We start from the raw sequence: 13,070 nt of genomic DNA, 5'->3' as shown, positions 1-13,070 counted from the left end.
TCCATTTGATATGACTTTTTAACCTCCTACGCCACCAATGCCCTTTCAAACAAGATTACGGGCCTCTGAAATCCTCCTTAATTAGTCGTTTGTGGTAATTAACGGTAATTAAGGAAAGGCAGTCCAGTCCATACCATCACACACCCCGCCCTAATTCCTCCAAGGCCGTAATCCTTTAAAAACACCCAAAGGATGCTATATAAACTAGGACAGTGGAGATGCACGGACTTCAGCAGTCAACTTCACTAGCTCCTATTAACCGGCCCAGGATGGCAGAGCTAGGAGTGTTTGCTGCAAGGAGACAAGAAGATACAACCAGAGAATCAGGCTTCGCCTACACCAACAGCAATCATACCAAAGGTACAGTACATCCTGTCAGTGTAGTGCCTGGGCTTGATATCATACCAAAGGTACAGTACCTCCTGTCAGTGTAGTGCCTGGGCTTGATATCATACCAAAGGTACAGTACTTCCTGTCAGTGTAGTGCCTGGGCTTGATATCATACCAAAGGTACAGTACTTCCTGTCAGTGTAGTGCCTGGGCTTGATATCATACCAAAGGTACAGTACTTCCTGTCAGTGTAGTGCCTGGGCTTGATATCATACCAAAGGTACAGTACTTCCTGTCAGTGTAGTGCCTGGGCTTGATATCATACCAAAGGTGCAGTACTTCCTGTCAGTGTAGTGCCTGGGCTTCATATCATCCGGTAGAAGGAGTGAAAGAGCCTAAGTCTGTGGATTATCCTGCAGTATTGTAGTTGTTGTATATTTACAGAAGATAATGGGAAGTGATGTTGGTAAAGGTCTTTTCCTTCATAAGATATTTCACCAACAGCAGAGATACCATTCACAACAGTAGCAGTATACACACTAATACAAACAGTATATTTCACCAACAGCAGAGATACCATTCACAACAGTAGCAGTATACACACTAATACAAACAGTATATTTCACCAACAGCAGAGATACCATTCACAACAGTAGCAGTATACACACTAATACAAACAGTATATTTCACCAACAGCAGAGATACCATTCACAACAGTAGCAGTATACACACTAATACAAACAGTATATTTCACCAACAGCAGAGATACCATTCACAACAGTAGCAGTATACACACTAATACAAACAGTATATTTCACCAACAGCAGAGATACCATTCACAACAGTAGCAGTATACACACTAATACAAACAGTATATTTCACCAACAGCAGAGATACCATTCACAACAGTAGCAGTATACACACTAATACAAACAGTATATTTCACCAACAGCAGAGATACCATTCACAACAGTAGCAGTATACACACTAATACAAACAGTATATTTCACCAACAGCAGAGATACCATTCACAACAGTAGCAGTATACACACTAATACAAACAGTATATTTCACCAACAGCAGAGATACCATTCACAACAGTAGCAGTATACACACTAATACAAACAGTATATTTCACCAACAGCAGAGATACCATTCACAACAGTAGCAGTATACACACTAATACAAACAGTATATTTCACCAACAGCAGAGATACCATTCACAACAGTAGCAGTATACACACTAATACAAACAGTATATTTCACCAACAGCAGAGATACCATTCACAACAGTAGCAGTATACACACTAATACAAACAGTATATTTCACCAACAGCAGAGATACCATTCATAACAGTAGCAGTATACACACTAATACAAACAGTATATTTCACCAACAGCAGAGATACCATTCACAGTTACTCATTTATATTTCACCAACAGCAGAGATACATTCATAACAGTAGCATACACACTAATACAAACAGTATATTTCACCAACAGCAGAGATACCATTCACAACAGTAGCAGTATACACACTAATACAAACAGTATATTTCACCAACAGCAGAGATACCATTCACAACAGTAGCAGTATACACACTAATACAAACAGTATATTTCAGGAGTCATGACAATGTTTTCTTTGTTCAGAACTTTTGATGCACACATTCTGTTCAACATATTACTTACTGTTCTCATTTGACTACATCAATAAGTCACGTAATTTATGTTCAACTTATATTCAAATACATATATATTTTTTTTAATTCTCTTTTTTTTAATTTGCAGATCCTTTTGAGGGCCCCAACTACCACATTGCTCCAAGATGGGTGTACAATATCTCAACACTCTGGATGCTCTTTGTGGTCGTCGCCTCAACCTTCACCAACGGCCTGGTACTGGTGGCCACTGCCAAATTCAAGAAGCTCCAACATCCTCTCAACTGGATCCTGGTCAACCTGGCATTTGCCGACATTGCGGAGACTCTTTTGGCGAGCACCATCAGCGTTTGCAACCAGATGTTTGGCTACTTTATTCTTGGACACCCAATGTGTGTATTTGAGGGATTCACCGTCGCCACATGTGGTAAGATGCGTTTTTATATGGACTCCATGTTGTTTCATATTTAACCCTTGTGTGTTGTTCAAGCCAGCAGCATATCACCCTGCATACCACTGTTGGCTTGCTTCTGAAGCTAAGCAGGTTTGGTCCTGGCCAGTCCCTGCATGGGAGACCAGATGCTGCTGGAAGTGGTGTTGGGGTGCCAGTTGGAATCACTCTTTCCTCTGGTCTAGAAAAAAATGTCCCAATGTCCCAGGGCAGTGATTGGGGACATTGCCCTGTGAAAGATGCTGTCTTCCGGATGGGGACGTTAAAACAGGTGTCCTGACTCTCTGAGGTCACTAAAGATCCCATGGCACTTATTGTAAGAGTAGTGGTGTTAACCCCGGTGTCCCATTCTGTCCTTCATACCACTTAATAATCCCCAGCTTCCAATTGGCTCGTTCATCCTCCACTCCCCTGTAACTATTCCCCAGGTTGTTGCTGTAAATGAGAATGTTCTCAGTTAACTGACCTGGTAAAATAAGAGTCACCGAACGTTCACAGGTCTGATGGACCCAAAACATTGTTTTTTTATGACAATACAGCCATAACAATTTACATAAAAATACTTAATACTTAGATGTTGACTTCTATCAATTACAAGCAATATAGACAGCGTACATGGTTCATATTTACCATTAACCTCTGCTACATCACATGAAAAAATCACATAAAATGTTTGGGTTTTTTTTAACAAAAATGTATTATAATCAAGACATGGGTGGAATAAATCATGTTTATCTTGAAAAAATACAAATGAAACAATGTTTTCATCACTACTGATGTTTATTGCTTTGAACTGAACAAATTGGAAGGACACATTTTACATACAGTATTTTATGGAAATGATGAATGAGCCCCATTGAAGAACAAATTAAGGCCGGTCTACACACCACGAGGGACAGAGTTTTACTGTGTGTGTGTGTGTGTGTGTGTTGCAAATTTATGTCTTGCATTTCTTGCATGTGTACCGTGACTTCCTGTCCGTCTTGGGTCCACACACATCATAGTGCTTCTTCTTGTTGCTACCGGCTACAATCTAGAATGATGAAAACACTTAGTTCAGGAATTTTACTAACATCTCACTCACATATATAGTTACAGCAGGCCAAGGGAGGAGAGTCAGACACACACAGATATACAACAACATCACTCACATATATAGTTACAGCAGGCCAAGGGAGGAGAGTCAGACACACACAGATATACAACAACATCACTCACATATATAGTTACAGCAGGCCAAGGGAGGAGAGTCAGACACACACAGATATACAACAACATCACTCACATATATAGTTACAGCAGGCCAAGGGAGGAGAGTCAGACACACACAGATATACAACAACATCACTCACACATATAGTTACAGCAGGCCAAGGGAGGAGAGTCAGACACACACAGATATACAACAACATCACTCACATATATAGTTACAGCAGGCCAAGGGAGGAGAGTCAGACACACACAGACATATGTAACAGGCCATGTGAAATCAGGCTAGCTCAGTTAGGCCAAGGTGGTGCGTTACGCTAAATAGCGTTTCAATCGGTGACGTCACTCTGAGACCTTGAAGTAGTGGTTCCCCTTGCTCTGCAGGGCTGCGGCTTTTGTGGAGCGATGGGTAACGATGCTTCGAGGGTGACTGTTGTTGATGTGTGCAGAGGGTCCCTGGTCGCCCGGCTATGGGCGAGGGGACGGTCTAAAGTTATACTGTTACATTGATGCTGTTGACCAGGATCACTGGTTGCTGTGAAAAAGGAGGAAGGTCAAAAGGGGGGTGAGTGTAACGGAAGTGAAACGGCTAGCTTAGTTAGCGGTGTTCGCACTAAATAGCGTTTCAATCGGTGACGTCACTCGCTCTGAGACCTTGAAGTAAAAAAAAAAATGTCAATGTAAATATAAAAATGTTATTTTATATGTTCTTCACAGAAATTGTTGTATCATTTTTCTTTTAGTAAACATTGAAAATGGGTCCCACAGACCCGAACACGACACAAGGGTCAAGAAGGAAATTCTACATTGCTACACAGCGCTGATAAAGACTGATTGGCTGTTGCTAAAACACCACAGCATAATGACATTAATCAGAATGGACCTTTTGTGTATATCTCATGTGTATATCTTTGGTGTATATCTCTTGTGTATATCTCATGTGTATATCTCCTGTGTATATCTCATGTGTATATCTTGTGTATATCTCTTGTGTATATCTCATGTGTATATCTCATGTGTATATCTCATGTGTATATCTCATGTGTATATCTCCTGTGTATATCTAATGTGTATATCTAATGTGTATATCTTTGGTGTATATCTCTTGTGTATATCTCTTGTGTATATCTCTTGTGTATATCTCATGTGTATATCTCCTGTGTATATCTAATGTGTATATCTAATGTGTATATCTTTGGTGTATATCTCTTGTGTATATCTAATGTGTATATCTTTGGTGTATATCTCATGTGTATATCTCTTGTGTATATCTCTTGTGTATATCTCATGTGTATATCTCATGTGTATATCTCTTGTGTATATCTAATGTGTATATCTAATGTGTATATCTTTGGTGTATATCTCTTGTGTATATCTAATGTGTATATCTCATGCAGGTATTGCTGGTCTGTGGTCTCTGGCTGTCATCTCCTGGGAGAGATGGGTGGTGGTGTGTAAGCCCTTTGGAAATGTCAAGTTTGATGCTAAATGGGCCATGGGAGGTATAATCTTCTCCTGGGTCTGGTCTGCTTTCTGGTGCGCCCCTCCTATCTTCGGCTGGAGCAGGTGGGACATCTTCTCTTTTTCTTTCACTGAGGATTGAAAAATAAAACGTCACATTGTTAAGAAAAAGAAGGTTTAATTATTCAACCATTATTCAACCATTATTCAACCCATCTCTGTATCTCTCTCTCCCTCAATCAGGTACTGGCCTCATGGACTGAAAACGTCCTGTGGACCTGATGTGTTCGGAGGTAATGAGGATCCTGGAGTCCTGTCATACATGATCGTTCTCATGATTACATGTTGCTTCCTGCCCCTGGGAGTGATCGTCTTCTGCTACCTGTTTGTGTGGATGGCCATCCGTGCCGTAAGTGATATCTTAAATATACCATAAACGTAGCAAGCAGCTATGTTGTGGCGTTTTGAAAATACATATTGGAGGGTTAAATCTAACCAATCGGATATATTTCTCCTGAACGACCACAGGTTGCCGCGCAGCAGAAAGACTCTGAGTCAACGCAGAAGGCTGAGAAGGAAGTATCCAGGATGGTTGTTGTCATGATTTTTGCTTACTGTGTATGCTGGGGACCTTACACAGCCTTTGCCTGCTTTGCTGCGGCTAACCCTGGGTATGCTTTCCACCCTCTGGCTGCTGCTCTGCCTGCCTACTTTGCCAAAAGCGCCACCATCTGGAATCCAGTGATCTATGTCTTCATGAATAAACAGGTGTGTTTTGTTTTGATAGCTGTGAACTTTGACCCATTTACTACTAAAGTAGTTATTTAAAGGCCTCGTGTCTTAGGTAAATGTAGACTTTTATTTTTGAAAGCTTCTCTCTTCATGTTCCATTCTTCTTCTTCTTCTTCTTCTTCTTCTTCTTCTTCTTCTTCTTCTTCTTCTTCTTCTTCTTCTTCTTCTTCTTCTTCTTCTTCTTCTTCTTCTTCTTTGTCTTCTTCTTCTTCTTCTTCTTCTTCTTCTTCTTCTTCTTCTTCTTCTTCTTTGTCTTCTTCTTCTTCTTCTTCTTCTTCTTCTTCTTCTTCTTCTTCTTCTTCTTTGTCTTCTTCTTCTTCTTTGTCTTCTTCTTCTTCTTCTTCTTCTTCTTCTTCTTCTTCTTCTTCTTCTTCTTCTTCTTCTTCTTCTTCTTTGTCTTCTTCTTCTTCTTTCTTCTTCTTCTTCTTCTTCTTCTTCTTCTTCTTCTTCTTCTTCTTCTACTTCTTCTTCTTCTTCTTCTTCTTCTCCCACCAGTTCCGTACGTGCATCATGCAGCTCTTTGGCAAGGTAGAAGAAGATGGCTCGGAGGTGTCTACATCAAAAACAGAGGTTTCCACCGTGGCACCTGCATAAACCCCCAGACAACGTTGTACCTCTTGGAAACAAATTATGAACGTTCTGAGATATTCCACATGGGACTTTTTCAAATGTACAGTACAAATTCTCAGGAGAATATTAAGCTTTACGTCATACAGTTGTAATGTGTTTAAAAACATTGCTATGAATCACCCCAAGGAGTTTTTCTAATCCATGGTCTTCATAATAACCAGAGAGTCGTGTGTTGATATGCGTACCGTAGCTGTTGCAGTGGCACATTGTGGGAATAGGTACAGTCCTATCAATGTCTGTTGAAGTGACTCCCCCCCTCCAAAAAAGTAGCCATCTTGGACTGCATCCCCTTCACTCTGTAGAGGAGAAACTAGACAGAATAACAGCTAAGGAGAACGGACATGAACTGCCAATGGAAATCTGATCATCACAAAACTACATGAATAATTGATGGTTCCAAAATCCTTTACTTTATAGGGAACTTATGAGCTAAACATTTTGTTGCCCACTTGCAAATAAAAAATATAAAAAATTATAACGGTATTAAATAGATAATTGTGTATACAATGTATTTAACTGTGTTTTTGTAGCCCTTGCAAATAAAAAATCTTTAAAAAAATAAATGCATGAAATGAAAATATGGTCTCACTTTCTATGTCTATCCTGTTAATCCCCTGTTTATCCCTGTTTATCCCCTGTTTATTCCCTGTTTATCCCCTGTTTATCCCTGTTTATTCCCTGTTTATCCCCTGTTTATCCCCTGTTTATCCCCTGTTTATCCCCTGTTTATCCCCTGTTTATCCCCTGTTTATCCCCTGTTTATCCCCTGTTTATCCCCCTGTTTATCCCTGTTTATCCCCTGTTTATCCCCTGTTTATCCCCTGTTTATCCCTGTTTATCCCCCCCTGTTTATCCCTGTTTATCCCTGTTTATCCCCTGTTTATCCCTGTTTATCCTGTTTATCCCCTGTTTATTCCCCCCTGTTTATCCCTGTTTATCCCCTGTTTATCCCTGTTTATCCCCTGTTTATCCCTGTTTATCCCCTGTTTATCTCCCTGTTTATCCCCTGTTTATCCCCTGTTTATCCCCTGTTTATCCCCTGTTTATCCCTGTTTATATCCCCTCCCCTGTTTATCCCCTGTTTATCCCTGTTTATCCCTGTTTATCCCCTGTTTATCCCTGTTTATTCCCTGTTTATCCCCTGTTTATCCCCTGTTTATCCCCTGTTTATCCCCTGTTTATCCCCTGTTTATTCCCTGTTTATCCCCCCTGTTTATCCCTGTTTATCCCCCCTGTTTATCCCCTGTTTATTCCTGTTTATCCCTGTTTATCCCCTGTTTATCCCCTGTTTATCCCCTGTTTATCCCCCTGTTTATCCCTGTTTATCCCCTGTTTATCCCCTGTTTATCCCCTGTTTATTCCTGTTTATCCCTGTTTATCCCCTGTTTACTCCCTGTTTATCCCCTGTTTATTCCCCTGTTTATTCCTGTTTATCCCCTGTTTATCCCCTGTTTATCCCTGTTTATCCCCTGTTTATTCCTGTTTATCCCCTGTTTATCCCCTGTTTATCCCTGTTTATCCCCCTGTTTATCCCCTCCCTGTTTATCCCCTGTTTATTCCCCCTGTTTATTCCCTGTTTATCCCCTGTTTATTCCCTGTTTATCCCCTGTTTATTCCCCTGTTTATCCCCCCTGTTTATCCCCTGTTTATTCCCTGTTTATCCCCTGTTTATCCCCTGTTTATCCCCCCTGTTTATTCCCTGTTTATCCCTGTTTATCCCTGTTTATCCCCTGTTTATCCCTGTTTATCCCCTGTTTATCCCCTGTTTATCTCCTGTTTATCCCTGTTTATTCCTGTTTATCCCCTGTTTATCCCCTGTTTATTCCCCTGTTTATCCCTGTTTATCCCTGTTTATTCCCCTGTTTATTCCCCCCTGTTTACTCCCTGTTTATCCCCTGTTTATCCCTGTTTATCCCTGTTTATCCCTGTTTATCCCTGTTTATCCCTGTTTATCCCCTGTTTATTCCTGTTTATCCCCTGTTTATCCCCTGTTTATCCCCCCTGTTTATTCCCTGTTTATCCCCTGTTTATCTCCCCTGTTTATCCCTCCCTGTTTATCCCCTGTTTATCTCCCTGTTTATCCCTGTTTATCCCCTGTTTATTCCCTGTTTACTGTTTATCCCCTGTTTATTCCCTGTTTATCCCCTCCCTGTTTATCCCCTGTTTATTCCCTGTTTATCCCCTGTTTATTCCCTGTTTATCCCCTGTTTATTCCCCTGTTTATCCCCTGTTTATCCTGTTTATCCTGTTTATCCCCTGTTTATCCCCTGTTGTTTATCCCTGTTTATTCCCTGTTTATCCCCTGTTTATCCCCTGTTTATTCCCTGTTTATCCCCTGTTTATTCCCTGTTTATTCCGGTCCTGTTTACTCCCTGTTTATCCCCTGTTTATTCCCTGTTTATCCACTCCCTGTTTATCCCCTGTTTATTCTTTATTCCCTGTTTATCCCCTGTTTATCCCCTGTTTATCCCTGTTTATCCTGTTTATCCCTGTTTACTCCCTGTTTATCCCCTGTTTATCCCTGTTTATTCCCTGTTTATCCCCTGTTTACAAGTTTATCCCTGTTTACTCCCTGTTTATCCCCCTGTTTATCTCCCTGTTTATCCCCCCTGTTTATCCCTGTTTATCCCCTGTTTATCCCCTGTTTATCCCCTCCCTGTTTATCCCTGTTTATTCCCTGTTTATCCCCTGTTTATTCCCCTGTTTATCCCTGTTTATCCCCTGTTTATCCCTGTTTACCCTCCCTGTTTATCCCCTGTTTATTCCCTGTTTACTCCCTGTTTATCCCTGTTTACTCCTGTTTATCCCCTCCCTGTTTATCCCCTGTTTATCCCTGTTTATCCCTGTTTATCCCCCCCTGTTTATCCCCTGTTTATCCCCTGTTTATCCCCTGTTTATCCCCTGTTTATCCCCTGTTTATCCCCTGTTTATCCCCTGTTTATCCCTGTTTATCCCCCCCTGTTTATCCCTCCCTGTTTATCCCTGTTTATCCCCTGTTTATCCCCTGTTTACTCCCTGTTTATCCCCCCTGTTTATCTGTTTATCCCCTGTTTATCCCCTGTTTACCCCTCCCCCCTGTTTATCCCCTGTTTACCCCTCCCCCCTGTTTATCCCCTGTTTATCCCCTGTTTATCCCCTGTTTATCCCCTGTTTATCCCTGTTTATCCCCTGTTTATCCCTGTTTATCCCCTGTTTATCCCCTGTTTATTGTTTATCCCTGTTTATCCCCTGTTTACTCCCTGTTTACTCCCTGTTTATCCCCCCTGTTTATCCCCTGTTTATCCCCTGTTTATCCCTGTTTATTCCCCCCTGTTTATCCCCTGTTTATCCCTGTTTATTCCCTGTTTATCCCTGTTTTTATCCCCTGTTTATCCCCTGTTTATCCCCCCCTGTTTATTTATCCCTGTTTATCCCCTGTTTATCCCCTGTTTACTCCCTGTTTATCCCCTGTTTATCCCTGTTTATCCCCTGTTTATTCCCTGTTTACCCCTGTTTATCCCCTGTTTATCCCTGTTTATCCCCTGTTTATCCCCTCCCCTGCTAAAACCCTCACTTCTTCCTCTCGGATCGAACCCACAGCCCTGACGTTGCAAAGCGTCATGCTCGACCAATCAGCAACACGAGACCAATAACCTTGGGGACGTGGGGTTTTAATGTTAAGGTGTTGATTTCAGAGAAGCAACAACAGATGTTGTTATTAAAAGGATGGAGCGAAGAACATTTTCCCCATGATTCCAGATCATAATAACCACCACAAGGTTTTCGGGTTCGGGAAGAGAACATGTATTTCAAGCTACAACAGGGAGACTGAATGCTTCTTTTGGCAGAAGCTTTAATTAGTTAAATCTTGGTTAAGTGGCCATTTGAGATTTCAATTATGGGAAGTTTACAATGTTAATGGTCCTTACAAAGACACTAAAGCTTGGTAATTAAAAGGAAATGCAAAAATGACTTGTAAAAAGAGAGAGACGTGGGCCTTCTCATTTAGGAAAGAGAACAAAAGCTGAACAGACGAGCTTCATGAATACTGTATTATTGACTGCATGTTTGTTTTAATCCATGTGTAACTCTGTGTTGTTGTTTGTGTCGAACTGCTTTGCTTTATCTTGGCCAGGTCGCAATTGTAAATGAGAACTTGTTCTCAACTAGCCTACCTGGTTAAATAAAGGTGAAATAAAAAAAAAATTAATAAAAAACAAACAACAAACCACTGAAAAACACGGCTCTCACACCAACAACAAACGCACTGAATGACACCAATGACCCCAATAATCCTAACAAAACACAGCAATGCAATGTCACAGTGGAGAGAAGAAAGGAAAAGGAATTAAAACAACGATTTAATCATTCAAGGTGATAAGAAACACAGTAAAGAGTAAACAGTCCTGTCCAGTCACAACACACTGCAGTCTGAATACACACTGAGAGGAGTCACAACACACTGCAGTCTGAATACACACTGAGAGGAGTCACAACACACTGCAGTCTGAATACACACTGAGAGGAGTCACAACACACTGAGAGGAGTCACAACACACTGCAGTCTGAATACACACTGAGAGGAGTCACAACACACTGCAGTCTGAATACACACTGAGAGGAGTCACAACACACTGCAGTCTGAATACACACTGAGAGGAGTCACAACACACTGCAGTCTGAATACACACTGAGAGGAGTCACAACACACTGCAGTCTGAATACACACTGAGAGGAGTCACAACACACTGCAGTCTGAATACACACTGAGAGGAGTCACAACACACTGCAGTCTGAATACACACTGAGAGGAGTCACAACACACTGCAGTCTGAATACACACTGAGAGGAGTCACAACACACTGCAGTCTGATTACACACTGAGAGGAGTCACAACACACTGAGAGGAGTCACAACACACTGAGAGGAGTCACAACACACTGACACTGCAGTCTGATTACACACTGAGAGGAGTCACAACACACTGCAGTCTGATTACACACTGAGAGGAGTCACAACACACTGCAGTCTGATTACACACTGAGAGGAGTCACAACACACTGAGAGGAGTCACAACACACTGCAGTCTGATTACACACTGAGAGGAGTCACAACACACTGCAGTCTGAATACACACTGAGAGAGAGTCACAACACACTGCAGTCTGAATACACACTGCAGTCTGAATACACACTGAGAGGAGTCACAACACACTCACAACACACTGCAGTCTGAACACACTACACACTGAGAGGAGAGGAGTCACAACACACTGAGAGGAGTCACAACACACTGCAGCCTGAATACACACTGAGAGGAGTCACAACACACTGAGAGGAGTCACAACACACTGAGAGGAGTCACAACACACACTGCAGTCTGATTACACACTGAGAGGAGTCACAACACACTGAGAGGAGTCACAACACACTGAGAGGAGTCACAACAACACACTGCTGTCTGAATACACACTGAGAGGCAGGTGTAATTTATTTGAGAGGTGCTGGAGTCGAGGCGAGAGACAAGAGGTGAGGAGAGGAGAGGACAGTGAGGAGAGGAGAGGAGAGGAGAGGAGAGGTGAGAGGGAGGAGAGGAGAGGAGAGGAGAGGAGAGGAGAGGGTGAGAGGGATGAGAGGAGAGGACAGTGAGGTGAGGTGAGAGAGGGAGAGTAGAGGTGAGGTGAGGTGAGGAGGGAGGAGAGAGGGAGAGGAGAGGAGAGGAGAGGAGAGAGGAGGGAGAGGAGAGGAGAGGAGAGGAGAGGAGAGGAGAGGAGAGGAGAGGAGAGGAGAGGAGAGGGGAGGAGAGTTGAGGTCATTTGAGGTGAGAGGGATGAGAGAAGAGAGGAGAGGAGAGGAGAGGTGAGGTGAGATGAGAGGGAGGAGAGGAGAGGAGAGGAGAGGAGAGGAGAGGAGAGGAGAGGAGAGAGGAGAGGAGAGGAGAGGAGGAGAGGAGAGGAGAGGAGAGGAGAGGAGAGGGAGAGGAGGAGAGAGGAGAGGAGAGGGAGGAGAGGAGAGGAGAGGAGGTCATTTGAGGTGAGAGGGATGAGAGGAGAGGAGAGGAGAGGAGAGGAGAGGAGAGGAGGAGGGAGAGGGAGAGGAGAGGAGAGGAGAGGGAGAGGAGAGGAGAGGAGAGGTGAGGTGAGGTGAGAGAGAGAGGAGGAGAGGTGAGAAGGAGGAGAGGAGAGGAGAGGTGAGGTGAGAGGAGAGGAGAGGTGAGGTGAGAGGTGAGAGGGAGGAGAGAGGAGAGGTGAGGTGAGAGGGAGGAGAGTTTAGGTGAGAGGGAGGTGAGGACAGGTGAGGTGAGGTGAGAGGGAGGAGAGGACAGGTGAGGTGAGGGAGGGAGGAGGAGAGGAGAGGAGTTGAGAGGAGAGAGGGAGAGGTGAGGTGAGGTGAGAGGGAGGAGGAGGAGAGGGTGAGGTGAGGTGAGGGGGAGGAGAGATGAGGTGAGGTGAGAGGGATTAGAGGAGAGGTGAGGTGAGGTGAGAGGGAGGAGAGGAGAGGAGAGGTGAGGTGAGAGGGAGGAGAGGAGAGGTGAGGTGAGGTGAGAGGGAGGAGAGA

At 43.0% G+C, this 13,070-nt stretch overlaps 1 protein-coding gene across 1 annotated transcript; it reads left to right on the top strand.

The window, feature by feature from the left end:
• Positions 1–236: 236 nt before the first annotated feature.
• LOC121844752 (red-sensitive opsin-like) lies at positions 237–6,605 on the top strand. Its single transcript, XM_042315198.1, has 6 exons — positions 237–360; positions 2,122–2,418; positions 5,049–5,217; positions 5,356–5,521; positions 5,641–5,880; positions 6,400–6,605. Exons 1-6 carry the CDS (start codon positions 270–272, stop codon positions 6,496–6,498), a joined length of 1,062 nt encoding a protein of 353 aa, XP_042171132.1. The 5' UTR covers positions 237–269; the 3' UTR covers positions 6,499–6,605.
• The last annotated feature ends 6,465 nt before the right edge of the window (positions 6,606–13,070 follow it).

This window comes from Oncorhynchus tshawytscha, unplaced genomic scaffold, assembly GCF_018296145.1.
Source record: "Oncorhynchus tshawytscha isolate Ot180627B unplaced genomic scaffold, Otsh_v2.0 Un_contig_3563_pilon_pilon, whole genome shotgun sequence".
NCBI lineage: Eukaryota > Metazoa > Chordata > Actinopteri > Salmoniformes > Salmonidae > Oncorhynchus > Oncorhynchus tshawytscha.
This window is presented reverse-complemented; position numbering and strand designations above follow the sequence as displayed.